This window comes from Embiotoca jacksoni, unplaced genomic scaffold (genome assembly GCF_022577435.1).
Source record: "Embiotoca jacksoni isolate LCO1_2020_lvr unplaced genomic scaffold, fEmbJac1.0.p SCAF_37, whole genome shotgun sequence".
NCBI lineage: Eukaryota > Metazoa > Chordata > Actinopteri > Embiotocidae > Embiotoca > Embiotoca jacksoni.
In genome coordinates this window covers 2,549,464-2,577,326 of record NW_027185389.1, presented here as the reverse complement: position 1 = coordinate 2,577,326, position 27,863 = coordinate 2,549,464, and the positions used below count along the sequence as shown (strand labels likewise).

General features: G+C 45.9%; 1 protein-coding gene across 1 annotated transcript; it reads left to right on the top strand.

Moving 5' to 3' along the window:
* The first annotated feature begins 357 nt into the window (after nucleotides 1-357).
* LOC138208388 (olfactomedin-like protein 2A) lies at nucleotides 358-21,755 on the top strand. Its single transcript, XM_069166228.1, has 8 exons — nucleotides 358-671; nucleotides 10,006-10,269; nucleotides 10,874-10,981; nucleotides 11,073-11,249; nucleotides 11,458-11,704; nucleotides 15,341-15,652; nucleotides 15,861-16,046; nucleotides 19,218-21,755. Exons 1-8 carry the CDS (start codon nucleotides 603-605, stop codon nucleotides 19,820-19,822), a joined length of 1,968 nt encoding a protein of 655 aa, XP_069022329.1. The 5' UTR covers nucleotides 358-602; the 3' UTR covers nucleotides 19,823-21,755.
* Nucleotides 21,756-27,863: the final 6,108 nt, after the last annotated feature.

The window sequence follows — 27,863 nt, the reverse complement described above, 5'->3', positions numbered from 1 at the left end:
TTAATTAACACCTTCTAAACACAGAAATAGTGACATCATTCATGATGTGCATTGAATTAAATAGAAAATATAAATAATATCCAACTATGGCCTAAAGCAGTTTTATAGTTAGTATTTTTATTTGTTTTACTGGCGTTTCATGCCAGACCGCTATTATTTCTTCTTCTTTTCTTTTTTTTTTTTTTTTTTTTTTTTTTTAAAGCCGGACCTGTCCCGTCCTGTCCCGTGCAGGCTGATTAAACGCCGCCACACACCGAGGGGACTGTGTTTAAACTCCTCCCATCCGCAGGAGGACAGATGGATGATGGATGATGCGCACTGTGCGCCCTGGCTGACAGACGCAGCGCGGCGGTGCAGACAACAGCAGCGCACACATCCATCCGCATCCCCACACACACACACACACACACACACACACACACAGACGCAGACGGGCCGGACTCACACTGTCGGATCCTCCCCCCGTGTGTGAAGGGGAAATGGAGTTCAAATAGACGCACCTATTTCACCTTTTTTCTCCGGACTGAAAGCTGTTTTGACCGCCGCCGCTGTGGATTTTTTTCTGAACTTTTCACTTCCGGACGCACTCAGAGGAGAGAAAAATGTGGAGATACAGCAACTTGGTGGCCTGTCTGCTGGTTCTGTGTAAGGACGCGTCCTCGCAGAGTAAGGTAAGAAAAACAAACAACAAACCAACACGCGCTTTATGCCGCAGGACTTTCGTGCATGTTTGCATTTTTCTTAAATCAAGTGTTTTGGGTGTCGGTCAAAACCAGAACATAATATAATTGCAGCTGTCCTTCCTCCTCTCACCTGCATCATGTTCCGCGTCACGGTGCCTCTTTCAGACAAATAAACGCACGCGACCGGTTCCTAAAATTTCCCAACAAGCCAGACCTTTCAATTTTCTTATCTTAACGCCGGCAGATGGTTTCGGGAGGGGGGAGTGTGTGTGTGTGTGTGGGGGGGGGGGGGGGGGGGGGGGGGGGTTACGTATCTTTTTGTGGGTTTATTCAACCACACCAGTAACCATACGTGTGCGTAATTACACCTCCAAACGGCGCGCGCGCGCGCACAGGAGACGGTGCCAACGGAGGAGTGTGGGAGAGAGATGGCACTATAACGGGTAATATCTGGCTGCCCTTGTTTGTACAGCTGCTGGACTACAGTAACCCCTCACTCTCCCTCAGCCTCATCCAGCTCCACACACACACACACACACACACACACACACACACACACACACACACACAAAGGCAGGAGATAAAACACATGTACACGTTACATGAAGACCAGAGGCCACGGTCGTCTACGTAAGGCCAAGTGTGCTGTGTTGTCTGTTCTGGATAGAATCAGGGTCACTGAGGAGTAGAAGCTCTCCGTTTAACATCAGCTGAGGCAGTAAATTAAAAAAAAAATAATAATTCCAGTGAGAGAAGATCTGACACTACTGATCCCTGGTTTGTGTTTGTCCCATTTTAACATGCTTGCACACAAAAGCCGGCTCCATATGTGGAAGAACATGACTTCCCTGCACAAAGCTCTGACCTCATCCCATCAAATCCCGACTGTGTCCAAATATGATGATAAGCCTGAAAACAGAAGAGTTGGGATGTTTATTACAGTATATATATATATATATATACATATATATATATTTGGAAATGTCCAACCAGCACATGGACTATATGGCTGGAAGGATCAGGTGTCGACATACTTTTGGTTTTGTAGTGTAAATGTTTTTAAACGACTCACAAAGATGAAACTAAGTAAGAAGGCTTTTTGAATTTGGTCGAAATTTGTGTCGCAACCTGAATCTATTTTACTTTATCGTATAAATATTATGATTATATAGACGTGTAATAAAGAAACAACAGTAAATAAACAGTAATAAATTTAGTAGCCCAAAAAACAACAACAATATACAAGGCTGGTTGAGCTAACTGGTGAAACAGTTTCAGCTAAAGCAAAACATTTGCGTACATTTTGTTGCTCACGCAAATAATGCTGCATCTGAAAAAAAACTACCGGTGCTAAATGCTAACTAGCCTAAGTTTAGCGGAATAAATTGTATATAAAAAAACCTCTCAACTCAAAAATGTTTTATTTGATTTTAAATCTTATATTTAAATAGCCTATAACTAAAGACACAATTATTAAATCCAACTCACTTAAAGTGAAGATAACGAAAGTCTGTAGTTACAGTTCTCTGGATTTGTAGAGCTAGTTAGCATTTTAGCGCTAGTGATGTTAAGAGTAAGTTTTTTTTTTACAAAACACAAAGTCAATATTTAATGAAATTATTTTTGACAACTTTATCGAGGCTACTAAATTGGGATTATAGCACGTTTCAATGATTTATGAATATCTCAACGAATTGTAATTCAATAAAGACAAAGCTGATTTATTTTACGTATTTTTATATGCAAGTCATTCGCATTGTCATTTATCAATAAAAACAGGAAATAGCGGCACTTTGCTTTTCTCTCTCTGTGTCGCCGCCCATTTCTTGTTTCTACTCTCAACTCCAAAAAATACGCAAAAGAATAAAAAAGAAGCTCACAAATACACAAAACATGTTGTTGTTTTGGTCCCTGAGCAACTTTTAAATGAAAAAAAACAAAAATTGTCTGGATTAAAATTGATCGGTGTCACGTGACCAGTGTGAAAAGTCACATGACCAGATTATTTTACCTTTTTTAAACAAGTAAATTATCTGTAAAAACATTCTTTAAAGGGTCGACTACTGATATGGTTCAAGAATCAAACCTTTGCGTACACATCATATGTTCATAAGAGGTGGATATTTGTAAACAGTCAATACTCAACACAATTTCACAGACTTAAACCAACATAAAAAAAAAAGGGCATAAATCTTAGGAGGTCTGAGAGGTCAAACACGTGTACTTAAATTGCCCCCCCCCCCCCCCCCCCCCAAAAAAAAAAAAAAGCCGGATTAAACGAGCTGACATCGTCATTTTAAGGGTCATACATCGTCCCGTCACGTCTCTCGTCACAACACCCGTCCCTCGACCTTGGCGGCTGCGGCAGACAGGAAACCAGGAAACGCTCCGCCGACACAGTCGCTGCAGCCAAAAGCGGCGGCGTCATCACTGGTGTTAATGGGGGAGGACAAAAGCCCCCGCTCGGAGGAGGGCACGGAGGGCACCGGCGGGGTGGCGGGGGTGGCGTGGGAACCAGCGCGTGCACCCTCCTTTTTTTTGTTTTGGTTGTAAACAAACCCCCTTCGGGAGGACAAATCAGAAGCCGAGGTCAGCGAGGGGGCAGGAGACGGGGGACGGCGGAAGGGAGGGGGGGAGGAAGGGACGGTCATTAAAAGATGGACGGGGACCCTTTGCAGGTGCCGTAAGGTGCCTGGCGGCCGCCTTCGCATGTGCTTGCAATGACGTGTTATGCCGACAAGACTTTGTTTAATTGGGAGCGGGGGCGGGGGGGGGGGGGGGGGGGGGAGGAGGATGGGGTGTCACGTGGGTCTTGATGAAGAGTCAACATCATCAGTCTGCAGATGGTCGAGCCTCCGTGTTTGTGGTCAAAACAAAAAAGGCAGTTGGAAATGAGAACGAGCACACACACACACACACACACACACACACACACACACACACACACACACACACACACCGAGGCACCGACCTCCGTGTCGGGGTCAACGTTTGACACTACGACCGCGCACGAGGACACGTTCACCGAGGCGTGACGATGCGCTCGGCTTTCGCTGCCAATCTGCTGACGCGGCTCTTTATATTCCGGCGTCCTTCTCGTCCTTCTCGTCCTTCTCGTCTCTCAGCCTCAGATTTGATGCAAAGTTTAAACCGATCTGAATTTGTCTCCGTGAACTATGTTAGACGCGTCCTCGGCAGCGCTGTCGACTCGTGAACACAGTCCGTTGTTTGTATTACGGAGTTATTTACGGTATGTTTAAAAGCGTCCCTTTTTCTTTTCCCACACTTCCTGTCTTCACATAATTTCGAGCGCCTCTCCGTGCACATTCATTTTGTCCTCGAGAGCGACGACCTCAGATAAACTTTCAAGGTCGAGCTGGTCTCCGTCTGTAAGTTTCTGCGTCCCTGCGTGACCTCGGTTAAACTCCCCCCCCTGTCCCCCGAGAGGCGCCGTCTTCCCGTTGACCTCAACCTTGGGCCGATCTGAGGTCGTCCCTGCTGCTGTATTCTGCCTGCTACGGATGTGGAACAGTAAATGCAGGCGTTCATTTTAGAAAGACGAACCTCGCACTCGGTACCGGATCTCCTCCACAGCGGCTCTTTAGCCTGAAGTCCATTTTGAGGGAACAGAAGAGAAGTCGCAGCGGAGCCGAATCCATCAAGCAGCAGCGGTGGGCGACGATTGTGTGGTTGCAGGAGAAACTTGTCGTTTGCAGCGGATGTTTTTTTGCGGAAGGTCGCAGCAGAACTCGGTGAACAAAGTTAACAAACAGCCAATTCTGCTCATAAAACAGCTCAAGTTAGCAACCAGCTAACAACGCAAACGACTCTCAGACGCCTCGGAGGGTTCCCGGTGGAACTCGGTGTTGACAGTCTGACTCTGGGGGACGAATTCACGGTTGCACAACTTCCGCCAACGTCCAAGAAAAAAACCCACCTGGTGTCTCCTGACCTTCGGTCTCGCATTTCAAGGGTCTCCGTTGACGACTTCCAGAGTTCGGACTCAGTGGAAATCACCGCAGGGGCTCAGGAACACTTTGAGCTGTGAAGCAGGCGTGTTGAAGATTTCCCACAAATCTGATGTTTCACAAATGTTCACAAATACGTGCTGAAGTTGATCAAGAGACTAAACTTGGAAAACTTCCAAACCGACACCGAACTACGGAGGCCACCTGAGGACACGCGGTGGAAAAGAATTACATGGAAATCTGCTCACATGGGTTAACAACTAATAACTAAACGAAGTGCAACAGATTTACGAGGCTGATTGTTTAAAGGGGGAATTTGTCCGACATGCAAAAATTGGCTTCGTCGCTCCGTCGAACTCTGCGGCGTCGATTTAATCACGCTGCGGTGAAAGGAAAAAAAAAAACCTGCTTATGGTGTCGTTTTCTAAACGATGAGTTCACCCGATGATAAACGGCCATTTAATCGAATTAACTGTAATCTCCATTTGGCTCTTTTTTTTTTTGTCTGGCTTAAAAATATCTATTAATTCAAGTGTTTTGTTGGATAAATGGTTTCATGATGGAGCGCGTACAAATCTTCTTTCTCTTTTTTCAGCTCCGATAAACATCTGTTGTGTGAAAAGTCATCTGGGAGAAAGATGTTGGCGGCGTCCGTCATTCCTCAGCAGGAAAACACACTAATAATTAGGGAAGTGTCTCTTTGGGCTTACGTACAGATTCCTGTTATTATTATTATTATTATTATTATTATTAGTGTGGAGTTTATTAGCGAAACGTTCCAGGCAGCTTAATTTTGCGTCCGTGTGCTTTCAGAGGATTTTGAAAGTACACAGAATTTAAGTCATTCGGGATGAAAACTAAAGTCCGATCAGTGTCCGTCTTTTTTGCCTCGTTTTTTGTTTTTCCAGACGTGTAAAACGGAGCCGGCAGGAATGTCGACGTGGACCCCCGAAAGCAGCGAGTGCTCGGTGCACTTTGTGTGCAGCTAATTAGCGTCCCCGTGCCGACGCCACCACGGGTTCTGTCCAGGGACGACCTCGGTGGTTCGTCTCTGGACTCGGAGCCTTAAAAAAAAAAAGAAAATTGACATTTTTTTTTTTTTGGTAGGTTTTGTTTAAATTCCTCCTTTGCAGCAGGTTAATCTTTACAGTGGCGGACTGTTTATCATAAGCAGCCGCTAATTAGATTAAAAATCGGAGCCTTTGTGGCTGGAATGTGGGCCCCACTTCTGGGCTTGAGTGCCCTTGACAGGTAGATGATGTGGATTTTTAAAAGGGATAGTCCGTCCCTTTTTAGTTTTTTTTTTTTAGGGGGGCTTAAAGGGCTGATTAGAGTCGGTATTCAGGGTGCCCCCCCCCCTTTTTTTTTTTTTTTTTTTTTTTTGGTGGGAAAAATAAATTGAAAACTAAGATAATTTGCTTGCAGCTGTTTGTGTTGCACTAACAAAAAAAAAACAAAAAAAGGGAAGCGGGGGGAAAGCGGGGAGAAGCGGGGGGGGATCTTTGTTTACATGGACTGCAGATACAAACAGACAAACAGGCCTTAAAAACTCCGCGGCAATCGGGGAGGTTTGGCTTCACCGCTGTCAGGCCGCGTTAGCAGCACGGAGGCCGGCGGCGGCTGATCTAATGGAGGCTCTTTTTCCTGTGTTTTCTTTTTTTTTTTTTTTTTTTTTCTCTCTTTGACCCCAAAACTTGACTCGCACTTGAGAGGTCGGAGCCCGGAGACTCCAAAGAAGCTCAAAGCATGCGTTAAATACTCGAGGCCGCTCGGTAATTATTAGCACTCTTAATTGTGTTGCCCGTTCTCATGCTGGCAGGGTCAGCTTGGCATGGGATGCCGGACGGTCAGTTAGGCACACCGGCACATGTGATTTGACAGGGAGGGAGGAGGAGGAGGGAGAGGAGGCGATAAGGGAGGAGGCGATAAAGGGAGGCGGCCGCTCTTGACTGGCAGATTTCTTTTCTTTTTTTTTTTCCGGAAAAGCCGGCGAGTCAAGGGCTTTAGTTCTTCCTCGACCAGACGTCAAGTAGCGAAGTAAATCTGGCTGGAATTTTCTCTCGACTTTCTTTCAATTTAAAAGCTGACGTTGCCACGCAGCGATCGGTGGACGAAACAATGACCCCCCCCCCCCTCCGTTAAAGAGGTTTAATCTGCTAATCCACTCTGTTTTCATGTGGCTGTAGCATTTGTCAACCTGCTGCCTTTTTCGCTTGACATGGGTCGGGGTCGGCCCGGCTCCGCACACAGGAGTCCTGACCCCGTGTCGGACCCCCTTCCCCAGTACGTCCACTGTAATGGAAGGAGAGGGAGGCGGGGGGGGGGGGGGGAGGCGCACACACACACACACACACACACACACACACACACACCCTCCTCACCTTCCCCATCACTAAGCCTGCATTCCTCCACTAATGAGCCCCGACCACCACCTCCACCACCACCACCTCCACCTCCACCTCCACCACCACGGCTGCCTCCTTACCTTCCCTCAGCTCTCTGACAAAAGACCTCCAAAAGCTGTTCAACTCGTAACCATGGAAACCCATTAAACAACACACCGTGACCAAATCAACGCTGCTTCACACTCTTAATTTCTGTCATTTCCCTTATTATGAGCCTTTTATTGAAGCTCCGCTCAACGTATTTAAAAAGGGAGGAGGAGGGGAGGGGGGGCCCGACATCCCGACGCCTGTCGTCCCTCGGCGTGGATCAATTTCCCACAATGCAATCGCGCTTTTTTTTTTTTTTTTTTTAAAGAGCCTCCAAAGGCTGATAAACGGCCTCATCGTTTTGACTCTCCGGGTCAAGTATAATTTTGCCAACGCCGAGGTCGAGCTGGGACACGACTAAAGACATCAGTATGACATCATCACTGTCACTTTCTCAGGCAAAGAAGTCACATCACAACTGTTTTTTTGTTTTTTTTTACAGTTTTGGGGAGAACTCGTATAAAAACGGACCCCTTTAATTGGAGGACATGAAGTCCGATTAAATGACAGCAATGACGATTGGACCCGAATCTTCAGATGGAGCTCGTGAGCTGGTGGTAACGACACAGGAAGTCTCGCCCGCTTGGTGTTCACGTGGCTTAAGTCGTGAGAATACTGTTGCTAGGCAACAGCGAAATGGACGACGTCGCAATGACACAATTTAGCGAGCTACCTGGCAGGTGACGTAATAAAAAAAAAAAGACAAAGACGAGGTCGTTGGTAACATCAAGATTTTTCCAAATGAATTTCGGCAAACACGTCACAACTCAGCTTTTTATTACAAGATCCGAAGTGAACACCGCGAGAGGGCGGCGGCGTTCATATCGTCTCTTCTCGTTAACTTTGTGAACACGACCCCCATTATGGGCTCATCGTCTCCATTACTGGTTCAAGAGCTTCTGTCCTTGTGAAGAAGACTGATCTTTGCTTCCAGGCTAACAGACAGAGCGGGGGGGAGGACCCGCGTGGTGCCCTGAACACATCACGTCTTAAGATGTCAGATATGACAGTTTAAACTTGGTGAAGACTTCAAAAGAAGAAAAGCTTTTTCCGTACAAAAGGTCACCGGTTTGTTGGGACCAGTAAAGTTCGAGTCCGAGCTCCGAGTCACACGAGGACGGCACCGCGGCTCGTTAATGAAGACTCTCGGCGAAGTGATAACATGTGTGCCGGTCCCTAAATGTCACCGGGGGGACAGATGGCGGCCCGAACTTCCTCCAGCACGCCATCCAACCGCCAGGACTCCTGGAGCGCCGAGCTGGAATCAAGAGCCAGAAATAGAGACGGGGTTCAAATGGGAATTTTAGAAATGTATAATTAATGAAGATTTGAAGATGAATGGCAGAGGGGGAAAAAAACCAGAAGAATGAGGTTTCCAAATAGGTGGATGCTAAAGTTTTTATTGTGCCTTGTTTAAGAGTGGCCAGTAGGGAAGCACATAGGATATATCTCAAACGGAGATGGTCCGTCATCTGGAAGAGTTTGTGTTAATCCACTTATTAAACTTTAATTTTTTTTTGCAAACAACTGGCCATTTTAGTTTCCCAAAAAAAAAATCCACTTACTGTATTAGTTTTCGAGATAAGTGTCCAACAAAAGGATGGAGGGACGAAAACCTTCACGGCCATCTTTGGGTTGTGCAACTCAACAACAGGTTTACTTATGAAGAGCTAAAGAGGATTAAAGCCAGAATCTCAAACTCAGTAATGTCGGACTTTTACAAATAAATCCGTTACAGTCAAGTCAAAGATGTCTTCCAGCTAGTTTTAGCCCGATGCTAACTTGAATATGGATAAAAATAAATCAGCGGTGCTTTCCAAATGTGATCAGACCGAATGGATCAAAGTCTTGACGGTGGAAATGAGTCATTTCAAAGGGTTGAGGACACTTTTAATTTCATTTAATGACCGTTAATCCTCAATTTATCCACCGTTTTAGAGTCAAAATAGTAGCGTCAGGCGCTAACAGTGCTTTTATAATTGCTGTTGCTACCAGAAGATGGAGACAAAGATTCCGCGCTGCAGGTTTGAGATGTTCTTAAGAGTTTAAACCAAATCTTGACGTTGCATTATTTGTGCAAATTTAACCGCCACAGTTTCTACTTTATCTTTAACTAACTAACACTCAAACGAACCTTCAGTTCAGATCAACGAACAGCTATAAAACAGACATTTGAAAAGACATCTTGATTTATATTAGTAAATATTTAAATTTATTGCGCAATAAGGCGTGCTGCGCTTTTAGGACCAAGCGGGGAGTTCTCAGCAGAAGTGCGTCTGCCAGCTCATCATCACGGCCTGAACATTTCATCGGACGTTGCAGTAAATCTGTGCAGCTGAATATCTCGTGTCAGACCGATGTCAGCTTGCACTTGTCTCACAAAGAAAGAGCGTAAAGAGTCCGCGCTCGGGCCGCCTCGCATTTCATCCTGTTTATTAAGTAAACCGCGGCCAAGCGAAGCCCCTTGTCACCGCACGTTGGCGGCCGCCGGCCAGCCGGTGATGCAGTCGAATGAGTTATGATTGTCTCTGAGGCTTTCCTCTGAGTCACACCGGCCAACAAAAAAGAGGGGAAGCATGTGCTCATTTTTTCACATGGCTTTCCTTCCCTTTTGCTTTTGTTTCCCTTCAATGAAAAAATAAAAATAGGGATTTATTGTCAATGGATGCCCGGCAGGCTTTTGACTAATGGAATAAATGACTGGAAAGGAAGGAAGGAAAGACCAGCTTTAGCTCAACATGTACCTTCGAGAAAACGGACACACTTTATAAGTTTGGACTGAAACAATAAAGAGACATTTCCACAAAAGTGTTGTTTTGTTGATTTAAGAAATAGGGAAAATTCCCGTTTCTTGTCTTTCAGATCTTCGGGGAGACCGAGCCCGTTCGGATGACGTCCGAAGGCTCCGACTGCCGCTGTAAGTGCATCATGCGGCCGCTGAGTAAAGACGCCTGCCTGCGGCTGCGCAGCGGCAGCGTGCGCGTGGAGGACTTCTACACGGTGGAGACGGTCAGCTCCGGATCCGACTGCAAGTGCTCGTGCACGGCGCCGCCGTCGTCTCTCAACCCCTGCGAGAACGAGTGGAAGATGGAGAAGCTGAAGAAACAGGCGCCCGAGCTGCTGAAGGTGAGGGGGAGGAGCTCAAAGTCTGATACGTGAATATTTACTGTACTCTACATTTTTGAAATGATTCTGGGGGCTTCAGATAATTGGTTGTAGAAGTTACAGCTGATGTAGAAAAAAAAAACAACTGAAGAACTGAACACAAATGAATAAATCTGGGTTGAATTGAACTAAAGAAAATCAATCAGCAAAACCCTTCCAGTCTTCATCGTTCTTCCAATTTCTCTTTAACATGTTCTGTGAACACGTCAGCACACTTGAGCATAGACCTTAAAGCACACGTTTCTTTTTCACAAGCAGCAGAAGCACGCTATGTTACATATGAACCAAAAAGACCAGATGTTTGATCCGCCTCCACTTTAAGCTTTCGGTGAACCCAATAAATCTCCGAAGGCTTCGACGAGTGAACCTCAGAACGAACCTTTACGGCTAATGGGTCTATTGATGTGGACGCTCCATCAATAGAGGCAATCAGAGTGAAATGTTTTGGGAGGGCAGTTAAGGTATTACCCTGGTTTGACAGGAGGCACGTAAAGCTGTCAGGTTTGTGTTCAGGAGACGGTGAATAATACTCGTTCTCGTTCCCTTTTACGGCACGAACGAGCAGCTCCAATCCATGGTGGACCTCCTCGAGGGAACCCTCTACAGCATGGACCTGATGAAAGTCCACTCCTACATCAACAAGGTGGTGTCTCAGATGAACACCCTGGAAGAGGTAAAAAAAAAAAAGCGTATTTAAAAGGGTTGGAAGGAGACGTCGGGGGTGACGAGGGTTTACGTCAAAGCTACGATGTTTTGTCTCGCAGACGATCAAGACGAACCTCACGCGGGACAACGAGTTCGTGCGGGACAGCATGGTGAGCCTCACCAACCAGTTCAAGAGGTACGAGAACTACTCCAACATCATGATGAGCATCAAGAAGGAGATCTCCAGCCTGAGTCTGCAGCTGCTGCAGAAAGACTCCTCGGAGAGCAAAGCACAGGTGACGAAGTCCGAATCGCACGTTTCTGTTGTCGAGACATAAATACAAATCGCAGACCGTCTGAGAAGACACTTAGACACGTCTTTAATTCAAATTCATAATTTTGCTTCGACTTCAAAGCTACACAAAATAATCACGCGCCGTCGTCAGCGCGGTCGACACATGAAAACCCACCGAGTGTGTTTACGTAACCTGAATGTCTTCGCAGGAAACCAACGGCGAGAAAACAAAGGAGGCTGTAAAAACCCCCAACAAAAAGACCCCGGGAGCCAAACCACCTCCCAAGACGCCCAAAGAAAAGGTCGTCAAGCCCAAGAAAGAGGTCATCAAACCCGGGAAGCCCGTCAAGGCCGACCCGACGGCCAAAGCCAAGGCGGCCGGCCACCACCAGGCCGGCGTGGTACGGGGCATCACGTACTACAAGGCCTCCAAAACCGACGAGGACGAGCACAGAGGTGAGGGGTGTTTTTTTTTGTCAGCTTGGCTTGAACACTCTGTATAGTCTCCCAGCGCTGTGGTGTGTTCACAGAATGCCACCCTCCATGAGCTAAAGCAAACAGTGTGCTCGCACTTTAGCTGAGCTTGCACTCCCACTCTGTGTGCGATCATCTGTGCGTGATCCACCGTGGGTGTTGAAAATGATCCAAATTAGTTTCTTCACCAATTTAATCTGACCACACATGACACTTTGCTGGATCCGGATCGGCCCGCAGCCACGGAGTCCCTTTTTTTTAATTTTTTTTATTTTTTTTCCATGAGCCGGATTTAGTTTCCAATGGAGACGAGGTATAAAGCGTTTTCCTGGGAATGTTGTTTTTGCACAAGTGTGAGATAAAGGCCGTGATTGTGTTGCAAACTTTGCACGTATGCGCGAGGCAATTAATGCTGCGCGGCACACAAGATCCCCCCACAATACCAGATTTACCTCACTGTTGTTTTTAGCAAAGCTCGTCTTCGTCGGTGCTGCAGTCAGATCACCGACCATATTTGGACGAGCTGGGGGAGGAGCCAGCGGTGGATCTGACTCCATCTGATTGGAAACCTGACGATACTACGCCCCGCCCACCGATAGCTGTAACCTGACTTCACCGCTGGCCTGTCAATCAAAAAACACATCTTTTTGAAGCTTATTTTCTAATGAATGAGGGATTATTTTCAGATGGAACGCCAGCAAACTAATGAGAAGGAGTGACTTTAGCTAACTTTCCACTTAAGCACGAGGCAATTAATGCTGTGCAGCGCACAAGATGCCCCCCACGATACGAGATTTACCCCCGCTGTTGTCTTCAGCAAAGCTTGGCCTCGTCGACGCGTTCGCCGAACAGGAAATCCAAAATCGGTTTTATTGGCAAAAAATAAGGAGGAGCTCGAATGCTGGAATGCCATCTCGATGGGGCGCTGCCACGTCCATGTCACGCCTCGGCTTCACCCCCACACACAATAAACGTGTGGGGACCCTCACCGACGCAGAGAAAACATTTCCTGACTCCTTCCAATCCTCTTTAAGTCTAGTTGAGTGAATAGGTATGCTGCGTTTGCACAGGGCACACGCACATGACGCTGTCACCCCGCGTGTTCTGCCACGTATGTGAATCCTGAGAGAGACCAGCTCACCCCTTTTGTCGAATCACCAAAAACTGTTCGGGGCTTCATTTCCATAATCTGCGAGCGAAGAGGAGGACGCAGGGAGCTCTATTCACCCGGGTGGGGGGGGGGGGGGGGGGGGGGGGATGCACCTTTTAATGCCTCTCATCGGATTTAGTTACAGTGACACACATTTCTACTGGGACCTGCCGGTGTTAGACACAGCTGACAGGTTTAAAAAACTCGTTTCACCACCCTGCAAAACTTAAACCAGTAATCGCACAGCCTGCAAGAAGCTAGCATGCATCTAGCTTGGGGATTGACACAAACTGCTGACATTAGCGTTATTACTACTTTCAGTAGATACAGGTGGGGGTGCGTTTAAAAAAAAAAAAGCTGATAATCTGCTCTGGTTTTCAGCAGCTTGAGGTCGACAGAAAAATGCAGGAGTGACTCTCGCACTGAGCTGAAAATGAAACGGGTGGACAGTAAAAGAAAAAAGTAGTTACTGCACATAACTACAGTTCTATGAGTATATTGGGTGGCGGCAGGTCCCGTTGGCCGAAGATAATGGTAGGGGAAACACTGCAGTCACACGAAAGCATGAGAAAGAGTTGCTTTGTTTATCACGTTTGGCTGAAGAACACGGAAATTTAAAGAAAAACAGGTGTGCAAGTGCTTGACAAAAAATAAAAAATAAGGATGACTTACATGATGTTTTTCTTTTCTGGCACATGCACAGCGAAACACCAAACTGGCTGCCTCAAAATGTGAGCTGCACGCGGCTGTCTGCAAAGAGTTAAGAGTTAAAATGTATATTTCATGATGAAACTATAAATTTGTCTCCAAGCATTTTGTTGCCAGTGCAGATCTTTGCTTGAGTTCTTACAAAATCTCCAGAATATATTATTCTTATTTTTGAATATCTTCATTGCCGAGTTGAAATATATCTTTAAGGGGTCTTTGATGTATAAAGTTGTAAAGTAACAATAGTAGTACAATGTGCATCCCACATGCTTTTACTAAACACAGATGGATGTCCCGTCCATTAACAATTACCCGCCAGCCTCTTTCACGTAACCTCCACTCGACCGGACAGATGTGGTTGTAGCTGATTTGTTTCTCTCATTTTGGTTTTGAGGAGTTTTGAGGTACATTTCGCTCCAGGCGCAGTTTAAAACTTCTTAAAAATGCTAAACTTCTCTGAGCTTTTGTTTCTGCTAGCGAGTCCACGTGTTCAGACTGTGCGTGTTCGGGGAGATGCTTGTTTTACAGCGTAATCCGTCAACATCTGTCTGGCAGCGCAGACCATCACCGTATGAGCAGCAGGATATGTTACGCTGATGACAGAAAGCTGAATCCAAGAAAGAAAGAAATCAAAGTCCTTTTATTTATTTTTTTAAGACTAATAAAATAAGTATTCATCGAATTTAATCCAAAACCTCTAAAACAGGATTTAGGCAATCGGAGGGCTCGAAAGCGCATCAGACAAATTTAGTGGTACAAAACACTGTACAACCAAATTTAAAGGAAAACGTGCAACCAGCATCGACGTCATCGTTGGTTTGTGAACGTCCGTTATGAAGCCTCGAGTTCTGATTCTGTCCGGTGGCATCTTTGCTAGTTCGGAGCGGTTTAAGGCAGGAAGTGACCATATTTGGACGAGCTGGGGGAGGAGCCGGCGGTGGATCTGACTGATCTGATTGGAAACCTGACGATACTATGTCCCGCCCACCAATAGCTGTAACCTGACTGCACCACAGGCCTGTCAATCAAACAGACACGCCCCCAAAAACAGGTTTTCTTGAATCTTCTTTTCTAATGAATGAGGGATTATTTTCAGATGGACCTCCAGAAAACTAATAAGAAGGAGTGACTTTAGCTAACAACACCGAGATAACTGATGGACACATTTTATTCACTTTGGATTTGATGAGAGAAGTTGAATGGGAGTCTATGGAGCCGGAGGCTTTTTGGAGCCGACCTCTAGTGGCACTCGCTGGTATTGCAGCTGAAGACACTTCTGCATCGGAAACCATTTTTCAGAACTGGAAGTTACTTCCACTTTTAAATACAGTTAATGATTTCAACAGGCTGTGTTAGGAAGGAGTTTGGTGAAAGAAGCCAAGAGAAGATGGATGTTGGTGCTACATATGCCATCTTTGATGTGAACTTCTGGAACAGGGCAGACTCTAAAAATGTCTATCAAGGAGCTGCAGACTGTAAAATGTCTGTCTGCCGTCTGTAGTGTGAAGTCAACGAAAGGTTAAAACAGACAAGACCAAAGGCAGCTTCGAAACAATGTCCCGACTCACTGTTGCCTCGTGCCGCCCTTAAGTAACCATCGCTAATGAGAACAAGAAGCTGCTTGTTTACAGCTATAAAAAGCTAACGTATTACTCTCGGCCTCAGGACAGTCTGACCTCGTTTGGCCCGCTGCTACATTTTTTTTTATGAAAATGATTTCTACTTTGCTTTATCTTCCTCTCCTCTTCCTCCTCCGCCAGACCACCCAGCCAAAACGTACACAGTCCATCACGTCACCGAGAACCAGTCTGAGGACGGAGGAGCCGAAATGGTCCTGGAAACCGTGGCCGAACCTGCAGCGACCCCTGCTGCTCCCACGACGACAACCATCACAACCACCGCCGCCACCGCCACCACCACCACCACAACCGGCAGCACCACGACCACCACGAAGGCCACACCCACTACTATCACCACCCAAAGTACGATTGCATCCGAAAGACCGGCTCCCACGATTGTGCTTCTGCTGGACAACTCCAACAACAACAGCCGGCCGTCTCTCCACCGAGCAGGCGAGTACTGAAAAACCCCCTCGCTCAGAATTTTTTCGTTGCAGGCTTTGACTGCAGTGACGACGGCCAATTTGGCAGCAAGGAAAGCATGTCGGTTCACCCTGCCAAGACATGTACGGGTGTGAAATCGAGTTAAGCCCCCCCGTGTTAATGCGAGTCATTCTTTCCCAGGCATGCATGTTGAACGTTGTTGCTTTCTACTTTCCAGGGAAGATCCTGAACTGCGAAGGGACCTTGGCGTCCATTGAGCAGCCGGAGAAGCAGCACAGTTACGGGCGAAACGAGGGAGCCTGGATGAAGGATCCCCTGGCGAAGGACTCCAAGATCTACGTCACTAACTACTACTACGGCAACAACCTCGTGGAGTTCCGCAACCTGGACAACTTCAAGCAAGGTGAGGGGTCAACTGGTTTGCCCTCGACTTAAGCTGGATTTATGCTCGAGGCGACGGGGTTAAAGGTCGAGCCAGTAGATCCTAGATAAGGCGTAGGTTTTGATTTTTTAGTCCAATGTCAGAGTTCACTGCCTGATCTCATCAGAAAGTGACACTTGACAGATGTATTATACATGTTGGGCGTCAGAAAGATAAGCAGAAGGTGTACCGTGACCACCCGGGTCAAAAGAGAAGGTCATGTGACGCAGGGTAAAGAGTGATAAAGAGTGATAAAGTCTGCATAGGAAAGAAGTTCGAGGGTGGTTAGATGGAACAGGCAGGACTATGACTTGGAAAAATTAAGTCCATGATTAGACACAAGTGGACATGGACTTCTTTTAAGTAACTTACGCAATGTTATTTGCATAAAATTACTTATTTTTAACCCAAAATGTGATTATTGGCGATCAGGTCTGTTTTATTGCTTTCTAGAGATGGTTTCTTAAACTGAATAAATACAGCAAATAGAAACATAAAACTGCTCAGCTGGCTCAGTCTGGTTGTAACTAAGATATATGATGAAAAAAAGATATCGATGGACTCGTGTGTTTTTAAGATTTTGGTTCAAACCAAACCGGTCCAGCTACCCGCCGCGTGACTATCCGTGGTGTTACGGTACGGGTGCTCGGAGCGACCAAAAAGGACCAAAAGAGACCCGACTTCACCAAATGGGTCATTTAAATTACATATTATATGAAATTCAATTCCAATGATATATTCCCATTGAGAAGGCGGAGTGATATTTCTAGTGATGAGCAGGGTGTGATGTCATGGTGATTTGTTCCAAATGTACAGTTGACCAATCAGATCGCTGGGTCGGGAGGACTGGTTGTATCATTTTAACTCCTCCTACCTTAACTGTAAGCGGCCTCCTGTAGTTTTGAACCGTACAGACCCGACTCCGCTTTGCTGGCCCTTAAAACCGCGTTGGCACTCGTAGCCCTGCACAAACTCAAACACTCGAGCACATTAATATAACAAAAAGCAAAGCATTGTGTAACCGCATCTAATCCACTTAGAACAACACTCCTCAGGCCTCGACTGAGCTGTGTAACATTTGCCGTCCGATCGCGTTACCCCGTCCTGAACACCAGGCTTCCTGCCAGGTGAACACACGCTCTGGACTCCACGTACGCCTTAATGACGGTTTGAGGAGTCAGTGCGAACATTTCGAAACGCGTAAAGCTTGTTTCATGTTTGTTTACACCGTCACACATCTTTACATCCATCCAACTTAAAAGGCCATCATCTTCCCAGCGTGCCGGTTCGAACGCTCTCATCACCCTTCTTTCAATGCGCATCTGTATTTTTCTCTAATAACACCAGTGACATTGATTCGCGCTGATTTATCCGATGAGTTCGGATGGCACTGATGAGATCTGAGGAATGCGAGTGCTCTGGCGCGTTTCACGGTGGGAAAATCCACTCCTCCTTGCACATCCAAATCAACTGAGGAATTGGATTACACTCCGCTAAGGAGAGTTAAGATGATCTCCCCCTCGAAAGGCACTCGGCTTGTTGATCTAGATGTGTTTGGACAACGGGCTCTCTAAATGCACTTACATGTGAAGGCGTCCCGCCGGGCGGTGAGCTCACAGCTGTGTGCGGATGACTAGGTATCTTGGTGAGTGGCGGTGATGCCTGCTGTTCTCCCTGACATGTGCTCTGGCCTTGTTTCTTTGAACTGGGCACAGCGGAGAGGGATTAAGAGTGTGGGCCTGGGCCTTTTTTTGGGGGGATGGGGCTGGTGTCTGCGTGGGGTGGTGAGGGTGGGGGGTGGGGGAGATGCGGGGGCTCTACTGAATATTGTTTTTCACCGGCCTTCGGTTATCATCATTATCTAAGTCGGACTTCCTGAGGTTGGAAGGTTAGGATAGCAGATAGGATGTGATTAGAAAATGACACCTATAAGCGCAGAGTGTGTTGGTTCAGGGAGGGAACTCCTAAACAAACCGCGGGACTGTCACATGAAGCCGGCGTGTATACAGTCTGGCTTTGTAAAAACAGCTTAACATGGGCTCTGTAATATCAGCTAGGCATGAATAACTCCATGTGTCCAACTCATGCTAAGCAAAGTATCATGTATCTCTTTCGCTCCGAAACATCCTGAAGGGTTAACTTAACTTTGCCTTTGCCGTATATTATCCTGCTTATTGCATGGCCGGGTGTAGACCAAACACACGAATCCTTTCAGATGTTTGAAAATGATTTCATTATGAGCCCTATTTATTTATATTTACCACATGTCAGCCCCTTCAGGACAAGCTCACGGAGCTCTGTTGTGGGACAACTCTTGAGCCAAGTCTCGAGGAAGCACAAGCAAATCCTTCCCAGCCCGAGACTTTGAACATCATCCTTTCAAAGTTGCATTTATAGTGACAAGGGCTTTACAAGTCTTATTACTCTTTCATGTTATGGGTGAAATCAGGTCGAAACAAATCTAGATTTCATTGTGCAATTATATCATGGCTCCTAATTCTGAAAAAGCCCTCAATATCACTGATGTTTTTTCCGGGGTTTTTAAAGAAGTGCTGCAAGAAAAAAGTCCGCTTTTTGGGACGCTAACAACTGTGCTACATCCACAACAACAATATGGCTAAATTTGGTTAAATTTGCTGCAACTTCAGAGGTTGTTTGCAACGTGACTTGCATTAATAGTATATTAACTATTAATAGTTTTTTTGATTGTCACTTAAAACATGCAGTTATCTTATGTTAAAAATCATGAACATAGCTGAGGTGGGGAGTGGAAATGGAATTGCTTACTGATGGGTTTGAACAGATTTAAATGACGCTTATAGAAAAGGAACTTCAGTTAGATTATTGTCCAATCTTCAGGACACATTTTTGAGTGTTCGGGTCACGTTTGTTCCGTTAATGTGGTCCCAACACTTGATAATCTTTACAGTTACTGGAGGCGGAAAATCCAAAGGGAAGGTGCCCGCTGAAGTTTGATGACCAAATACGGCCTGTTTTGTTTCTTGGATCACAACAGAGCCATCACCGAGGATACTAGATACGTCCACAGTGGCAGTTACTGGCCTTGACGGAGGCAGATTGCATCAGAGCTGAAACAGTGTTCGTTGCAACAGAATTTAACACAATCTTCTCCTTTTCCTTTTTTAATCGCAGGACGCTGGAGCAACCTTTTCAAACTGCCTTACAACTGGATCGGCACGGGCCACGTGGTTTACAACGGAGCTTTCTACTACAACCGGGCCTTCACCAAGAACATCATCAAGTACGATCTGAGGATGCGGTACGTGGCGGCCTGGACGCTGCTGCACGACGTGGTGTACGAGGACACCACCCCCTGGAAGTGGAGGGGCCACTCGGACATCGACTTTGCGGTGGACGAAAGCGGCCTGTGGGTGATCTACCCTTCTATGGACTACGACTACAACCAGCAGGAGGTGATCATCATCAGCAAGCTGGACCCCGGGGACCTGTCCCTGAAAAAGGAAAGCACCTACAGGACGGGTCTCAAGAGGAACTCTTACGGGAACTGCTTCATCATCTGCGGCGTCTTGTACGCCGTCGACGTGTACAACCAGAAAGAAGGCGAGGTGAACTACGCGTACGACACCCACACCGGCACCGATGCCATCCCTCGCCTGCCCTTCACCAACGAGTACTCCTTCACCACCCAGATTGACTACAACCCCAAGGAGAAGCTCTTGTACGCCTGGGACAACGGTCACCAGCTCACATACCGGGTAAACTTTGTCGACGAGTGAGCCACGGTTAGTTTGCGCCACAGATGAGCTCACAGTAGGCCTGCTAGCACGCCACCGAAAAATAGCAAGAAGATTCGCAGTATTTCGACAGCCTATAGCAGCAGCCATATTGGAGTCAGCAGGACAACGGATGAACCTACACCAGCCTTCCAGTACCAATGCATGCATTTCAAACACCTGACCTCACAGTGTACCAAACACACGCAACGTCTCAAAACACGTACTTGGGATCATGCGACTGTACGACATGTCAATAGAACGGACGAGGAATAATCTCAGAGGTTGAGTTAAGGGTTCATCGAGAAAAAAAGTCAGCAGGCTGGCCAACAAGCAGGGAGACAGATACACGTTTAAGTTTGCGAGATAGGCTCACGTCAATCACGCAGACACTTTACCAAATGCCTCGAAGGATTGCTTCAGACAGGTCTTAACTTGTACATACAGTAAATGTCTGTTGAAAGATGTATGGATTGGGAAAGATGTTGGCGACTACCATCTCCAAGATGGCAGAACGTTCCACTTGTCTGGCTTTGGCTGAAAAGGACAGTGCCGCCCTTTCAGTGCAAGAAAGTCCAGATTAAAGGAAGCTATCATTACATTCTAGCTCAACTTTTTTTTTTAACCCTCCTCTGCTGCAGTAGCCTCATGACCAGACCCTCGCATGGGTGTAACGGGTGTAACAACTCAGTTTAATTTTGAAACTATTCGAGCGGCTTTTAATCATGTCGGAAAATAACCCTTTGCAGTCTCCGGCTTCAATTTCTCGATATTTGGTAGCACTGAGACAAACGTTCGTATCGCTTCGTGTAGGTAGGCGGAGTCAGGCTGCTGCCATAGTGACAGCTCAAAAAAACAAGCATAGATTTAGATGGTTCAAGAGTCAATAATACAAATTCTTAAACTATGTGACCCATTAGTGACCAAGAGTTAGTTTGACGCCAGCTGTGACCGTCTAGCTGGTATTCATTACGTCACCAAGTCTTTAGCGTTACCAATTTGGCACAGAGGCGCCGGTGAACTTCGCAGTGCTGATTTTTGGATCCCTTTTACAACTGCTAACAAAGCACGGCTACATTTAACCACCATCATCAGGCTTTCTAATCTTAGATTCAAGTGGAAGAATCAAGACTGTAAGTTGATCGAAGCGTTACTCGGCTCTGCTTCTCGGCCTTTAACTCAACCAACGAGATTATTTCTGCTTCTAGAGCAGCTCTGCTTCGAAGAAAGAAACTCAACTATTAGCCATTGTTTCATTTTGCCCATCTATTCCATCCTATCACCGAGCACTTTGATCATGAATCTGCTTTGATTATTATTCCGGCCTCATGATGCTTCCTGTCTCTTTTACCATTGATGTTGTTTTGAGGGATGTTTTGAATATAATATGAACTCCAAAATACAATGTACACAAGTTTCTAAGATTAAGATTTTTTTTTATATATATATATATTTACATGATTTCATTTGTCAATATCATACAACATTTGTTTCCGTGCATCTTGTTAAATTTCTGTATAAAAGTATGCAGCTTTTGTCATTTTGTTTTGATAACATTTACATAACCACTACATTTATTGTGATTCTTGAGTATGTGTTCTTCACCTTGATGGAAATTTAACATTTGTGATCAGTTACAGAAAACGTGCACCGCACCGTCAGCCGTGCCATCTTCAGTAAAAAAACAAAACATGAATGTTTTAAGTTTTGAAAATGACTTCGAGATCTCTGTGAGGCACATAGTGGGAACTGTAAAGCTTTAAAAGACACACAAGGAAACTCTTACAGAACTTTATAGTGTTGTTTTGGTGTTGTACATCAGTCATGGTTCATAACTACATTATTTTGCCTGTTCTTGAATTATCAGGAGGATTTTTTATTTTTATTTGTGAAAGTCATGCCAATTGCAATAAAGTAATTTGTCTTTACACGGAAACATTGTCATGAAATGTCTTGTGCTTTAAAGCATTATGAGCCTCGTAAAATTAATCCACAGTGACCCAGTAAATTTTGTGGGATAGCAGAACCGGCCTTGCCCACCTCGTGTTTGGGAGATGATGACCAGTGACTCAGAATCGTCTGATTTCTGGATAACAGAGCTCTCATGAGCTGTGTTCGGCTCTGGGCTAAAGGTCGCCGTGCTCCGTTTGATCTCCGGCCCAGAAAGCACAAGGAGCAGTCTCGGGGTCATGGTAATAAGGGCACGGCCGCCTGCTTCTTGGCTGGGGGATTCGAAAAAAGAAAATCTCCCAACTTTGGCTCCAAGTCATGCAACCCTGAAGGCGGAGGCGCAGAAATAAGCTGAAGGCTGGGTGTGGTGCGTCCATGCATGTGGTCCTCATTTGACAAAGAAAATCAACTCCCCGAGTCTATTTAAAGAGGATCTCCGTTTTTTTTTACATCCAGATAATGAAGGTCATTACCGAGAACGAGGGGGAAAAAAGCCGTAGGTTTGATGAGCGCCGATGGCGTGTCCAATCATGAACTCTGTCACGAAATGTTGACATGTTGTAGTGACGGAACAATGATGTCCATGTTAGCTGTGGTGATGAACACTGACAATTCACATGACCTGTGCTGCCTCGGTCGGGGCGCCTCACGGCCGACACAAAGACCCTCCTGTGGCTAAATCAGGACTCAACTTGATCCCGCCTCGCCAATCGGCCGGGCCTCCTGTTTACCGCCATCACACGCTCATCCATATACCGTCGTGTTCTCTCGGTACACGGGACGCGAAGCCTTTGTCCGCGCGTTACACGCCACCGCGGAGCCAGAAACTGCGCTACTGAGCCGTATCGCTCGTGTTTCAATGCGTAATCGGGTTAATGTAAGCCCTTCTTACTCCAGCTCCTCTGAGGTCCTCTTCGCCAACCGAGGGGAGCTTCCATCGCACAATCCACAACCACATTCCCAGATACGCAGCCGGCACGGCAACACTTCATCAAGCCCACATGACCAGGCAAGAACATGAAAGACGAGGTGTGTTACATGATGGGAGTCAGACTCAGTCATCGAATCTGATGACTTCAGATTCGTCTCGACAAAATTGGAAAAGTCAGACTTTACTCCTCCATGCCATGGCAACGCAAAACATGGTGGGCTGAAGAAGCGGCAACCAACAGTGATGTCACCCGCTGGTTGAACTGCCATCGAAGCCTCGAGTTTGGAGTTTCAGGCGTCGCCATCTTGCTTTTTGGACGAGCTGCGGAGGAGGGGGCGGTGGATCTGACTTGGTCCTCTCCCTGTAACCTGACTGCACACACAGGCGTGTCAATCAAACAGACATGCCCCCAAACATACTGCTTTTTGAGGCCTAATATATACGATTATTTTTCAAATGAATGCCAGAAAACTAATAAGAAGGAGCGACTTTAGCAAATGACACCGTAATGACTTGTGGAAAAAATTTATTGACTTCGTATTTGATGAGAGAAGTTGAATGGAAGTCTATGGAGCCGGAGGTTTTTTGGAGCCAACCTCTAGTGGCACTCGGTGGTATTACACTTTATGGCCTCATTCTTCTGACCTGGAAGCTACGAACACTTTTATATACAGTCTGCCGGGTTTATAGGATACGCCTTCACGTGATGCCAACTCGGTCACTCTGAATCAATCCAACAGCCAATCAAGTTGCATGAACAGCAGGTCTGTTTGACAAGGCATTATAGTCCAGTTATATAATAAAACATTTGATCAAGCAGAGTACTGCTTTAAATTCTAGTCCGGTGTATTCAATGGAGGTTTCAAAACTAAATTTGGATGTGATGACTTGCTGTCAAAAGGTATCAAAGCACAACTGATACATTTTTATCCTTAAGTGGGAAAGTAACCTGGAAAAAGCCCTACTTATCTCGTTGAAAGACTTTAAACTGTTATTGAATTGGGTGCGGACCTGTTCCACCTCAGCCAGAATCCTTCTGAAGGTTGAAACACACGTCGAAGTAATGACACGATGATTGACGTGGCATTGATTTGCTGCCAGTTATATTGCAGCTCTCTGTTTCACACACTTCCCCTCAGATTGAGCTTTCCAATATAGAAGTGCAACAAGTTTCCCTCGCGGATCTTATAGCGGTCTTTGCAGGATGCGCCGAGGTTTAACATTTGTGGAGCTCTCCTCGATAACATATTGCGGACACATTGCCGCTCACGATGAAGTGCGTAGAAAACGGAAACGGAAATTTGTGTCAGCTCGAGTGTTGCGCTGGACACAATGCAGAGCTTCAATGTGACTTTAATTAGGACTCTTTGGGTTGTGTTTCCTGCAGAAAAAAAAAAGGGTTGGTTGAACAGGATGGAAGAGCGGAGGCGAGGACGGCGAACACGCGGCGCCATCCTTTTCAAACGTATGCTTGGTCGACCTTCTGTAGATCCTCTAAGCTGCAGGAGATCTCATGTAAAATAAGGCCTGAGGGGTCTTAATACTCAATAACAATCCAATTATGAAGTGCTTTTCCCCCTCTGAGCTCCTCCATGGGAGCTGGCACACGCTCAATAATGTCCCATGTTCATCTGCAGAGAGGGGTGGGGGGTTTCCTGAAGGTTTTTAGGCAAGCGACCGAGAAGCACACCAAAGAAGGCCATTGTGTGAGATACAATGGAGGCCCTTTTGGAAGCGATGGAGGAGGAGTGGCCGTGTCAGGACCTCACATCAACATTTTGTAGCGGAGGCGCAGACAAAGATGCCCCGGGACACCGTCTGCATTTCGACATGTGACGTGAGGGCCAAGCCGCTGTGGGGCGAAAAGACAAATCTCAACGAAAGATTAGGAAAATGATGGCGAAGTGTTCTTCCAAATACGCCCGTAAGTCATCGGGATGAAGGGTTTGAACTCCTGCCCGGGCAGTGTTTCGACGTGAATACAATAGAGGGATTCAGATTAGACGACGAGATAACAGGTAGTCTGGCAAATAGAAGGAGTCCTAAATAAAAAAAGACTAAATGGAATCCGAGGTGACGTTCCAGAAGAGATAAAAGATCACTTCTTGATGATTTGGCAGGGAAGGGAGCCCCATCTGTTCGCTATGGTGACAGGAAAACACATCTGTCAACAATCAGGAACAAAAGAGCCGTACTGTATCAGGAAGAAACACTGTTTTATATTAGAAATGATAAGATTAATCAAGATATAAATGGAAAAGACGAACCGAGGTTTGAGCAGTGCGTCTTTGCTTCACATTCATTGATCTCCATCCACAGTTACACAGAACCGTGTTCACAGCGCTGCTGCCGGAGACGAGGACATGTGTCCTCCAGATTTGTCCCAATTTTGCTTTGTTGTTTTCCAGACGTTGCTTTCTTTTGGATTGTTATGTTCGTAATTAGTTGCGATTTGGTTGAGCGTGAACTTAATTATTGACCTTTGTTGGCCTTTGCTTCAAAGTCTTCATCACATTTGTCTGTTTGATTGACAGGCCTGTGGTGCAGTTAGGTTACAGCTATCAGTGGGCGGGACGTAGTATCGTCAGGTTTCCAATCAGATCGGTCAGATCCACCTCTGGCTCCTCCCCCAGCTCGTCCAAATATGGTCACTTCCTGCTCCAAAACTGCTAACCAAACTAGCAAAGATGGCGCCGGCCGATATCCACCTATATCTTGTCTTTCTATGCTGTTCTTTTCTCTGTCCGCTCTCCCCTCATTTCATCGTCGGTTTTCTTCCTGTTAAAAAAGAGTTTTTCCGTCCGGCTGTCACTCATGTTGGAATTGTTGGGTTTCTCTCTATAATGTCGTAATGTTAACAAGAACTTTACTACGTTAAGTGCCTTAAAATGACGTATGTTGTGATTTGGTGCTTTATAAACAAAACTTTTATGAATGAATGAATTGAATAAAACCTGCAGGCAGTTCATCCCAAGAGCTACGACGCTAGCCTTACAATAAAAGGTATATTTAAAAAAACAAAATTCAAATGCACTTCATAAAAATATAATTTGCATTCATACATTTCTAACTGTCTACATTTACGTGAGGTTATGTTATGTTTCCTTACATGTTTAATATCCCCCTCCATCTGCTCTGTTATTACACTTTGGTTTTTCTTCTGCTCCAGCGATGACCCATCTTCCCCAGAGCAAGGATTCGGGTTTCATCGTACATACCCCCCCGGCCCCCCGTAAAACTCCGGGCCCACTACAGGTCCGAATGTTGTCTTTAACGGTTTGTCTCCGTACCCCCCCCCCCCCCCCCCCCCCGTCCCCCCAACACACACACACCCCACTTGTGCTCTAAGGGAACAAATCTATATCCATTAGTGGAAATCACATCATGTGACTCTTCCAAGACGTCTCCGTGTGTCCAACAAAGAGGTGGTTCAACGGCAATGACTCTTTTACAAGCCAGAGAAATCCCCCTCGAAAAGAAAAGAAAAAAAAAATCTACAAATTACTTCCAGACCACATTTACACTGGCAACACCTTCTGTGCTTATTTCTGAGAAACAAAAGAACAAATATATAGAGAGAGAGAGCTATCTGTGATGTGTATTTTTTTTTTTTTTTTTCCGGGGTCTCAGTAGGAGTAGAGGAGAGAGGACGGAGAGTGTTGTTGGTTTACGGCCAACAACAATGTACCGCGGGGGGTGGGGGGGGCGGAGGGGGGGTTCGGTCACCAAGAGCCCTGACGCCGATCCAACGAAGCCACTTGGTCCGTCCCAGCAGCAGCTGCCCCGTTGGCTGGTACTTGTGGAACTATACAGCACCAGAGTCAGCCCCCGCTATCCGTCACGCCGCCCCACCCAACGTTAGACGCCAGCTTCCAAGGAGGCCAAACATCAACACCACTCTGCAGCTGTTGGGGGGGCGGGGGTTGGGGGGGGGGGGGGGTTGAAGGGGCGTTGAGGTGTCGTCTCATCGGGAAACACGACTGATTTGGTCTAAGATGTCAGAAAAATTCTCCACAGCTGTCAACGAACTGACTCCAGCAAACTAGACGCAACAATTAAAGCTGAAGCTTAATTGTGGAAACTCTCGATTTCAGCTCACGTTAAACAGCTGATTCAAGATCGAGTTGTTCAAAATGCCACAGGGCCTGTCAATCAAACAGACACGCCCTCGAAAAACAGGTCTTTTTTATGCTTTTCTTTTCTAATTAATGACGGGATTATTTTCAGATGGACCGCCAGAAAACTAATAAGAAAGAGCGACTTTAGCTAGTAAAACCAAAATAACTAGTTGAATTGGAGTCTTTGGAGCCGGAGGCCTCTAGTGGCACTCGGTGGTATTGCAGCTTAAGGCACTTACTTCTGCATCGGCTTCATTTTTTAGACCCGGAAACAACAAACTCTTATCCAGTCTCCGGTCAGGCACTGTCAAGATGGCGAAACCGCTTTTCAGGAAACCAAGAGGTGTCGTTAAAGAGGCTACGTCCATTTCCTGTAATAATCTGACCTCAAATGTGATGAAGACCTTGAAGCAAATGCCAACAAAGGTCAAGAAGGAAGTTCACACTCAGCCAAATCGCAACTCGTCATTAATGCAAGAATACAAAAGAAAACAACTTCTGGAAAACAACAAAGCAAAAGGTCTTAAAAGGACAAATCTGGAGGACACATGTCCTCGTCTCACGGCTCTCTGTTACTGCGGATGGAGATGAATGAATCAGAATCAAGACGGCACGACTTCAAACACTAATCTAAGCTGGTAAACACAGACATTTCTAGAGAGATGTAAACTACGATAGGAAAACAAAACAAATATTAATGTGTTGAAAACTTGAAAGAAATCTGAGGCACTCAAGAGGGTAATTCATTAAAATGCCATTAATCAATTATGGCTGTTCAATCACAGTAAAAACTCACGCAAACGCATTTCAGCCTCTAAGTTCCTTCATCAGGGCAGCAACCAATAATATGTGTGTTGGTCAGTGGTCACATGACCCGTATGGATCAATGAACTGTCCCCCAGTACATAAGCAGGTAAAAGACACGTGATAGGAAACAGGATGTCACGGACTAGAAACCAAATGCAGATATTAATCATAAAATCTCTTAATAGTTTAAGATACATTTAAACATTTAAACTGACCCGGTTGTCCAAAAAGAAACAAA